At 41.3% G+C, this 588-nt stretch overlaps 1 protein-coding gene across 1 annotated transcript; it reads left to right on the forward strand.

Annotated features, from left to right (window-relative positions):
- Positions 1 to 97: 97 nt before the first annotated feature.
- On the forward strand, positions 98 to 266 carry SARC_18186 (hypothetical protein; the record flags this gene model as incomplete). The annotated part of the gene is made up of 1 exon (XM_014287734.1): positions 98 to 266. A coding segment is annotated over one exon (169 nt), but the record flags the coding sequence as incomplete, so codon positions are not given.
- Between the last annotated feature and the right edge of the window lie 322 nt (positions 267 to 588).

The following is a 588-nucleotide window of genomic DNA, read 5'->3' on the forward strand; positions in this document are numbered from 1 at the left end:
TTAGACAAATACTATCAATGAATCTGTCCGCAGGCGAAGCTTCCAGAAAGGCGAGGGCTATCCCCAGCACCCATACCATCAACATATCAACCACTTTATGATCACCAATGACGACCCAATTACCGATGGTATGCTTTTCCGCAAAGGTGACTTTCGCGATACCATCCCACTTTTCGCTAGTACGCCTGTAGATGTTCGATTCTATACGGCTGACTACGCCGGACCTATGATGCTGCACTGTCACAATCTTGGACACGAGGACAAGGGTATGATGGGCGTTGTAGGCATTGAAAAGTAAAATATTATAAATAAAACTCCGTGAATTCTATAATAGATTGTGTTTACGAACCTATCGTATATGCATATATGACAACGGCGACAGCTGCCTGCAACACAAAGCGTCTATCAATATCGTCTTTAATATTTGAACTCTCTCTCGTAATTCTCCGACTCATGCTGATATGGACTGGATCAAATGAGAAGTATGCAAATCAAACAATGTATAAATAGTATATACGTACTTGTCTTCTTATCCTATATGTAGTTTATAAAAGTTCGCTGTATTGTAAGCTGAGACTCCCCGGCCTT

Source organism: Sphaeroforma arctica, assembly GCF_001186125.1.
Source record: "Sphaeroforma arctica JP610 unplaced genomic scaffold supercont1.14331, whole genome shotgun sequence".
Lineage (NCBI taxonomy): Eukaryota > Ichthyosporea > Ichthyophonida > Sphaeroforma > Sphaeroforma arctica.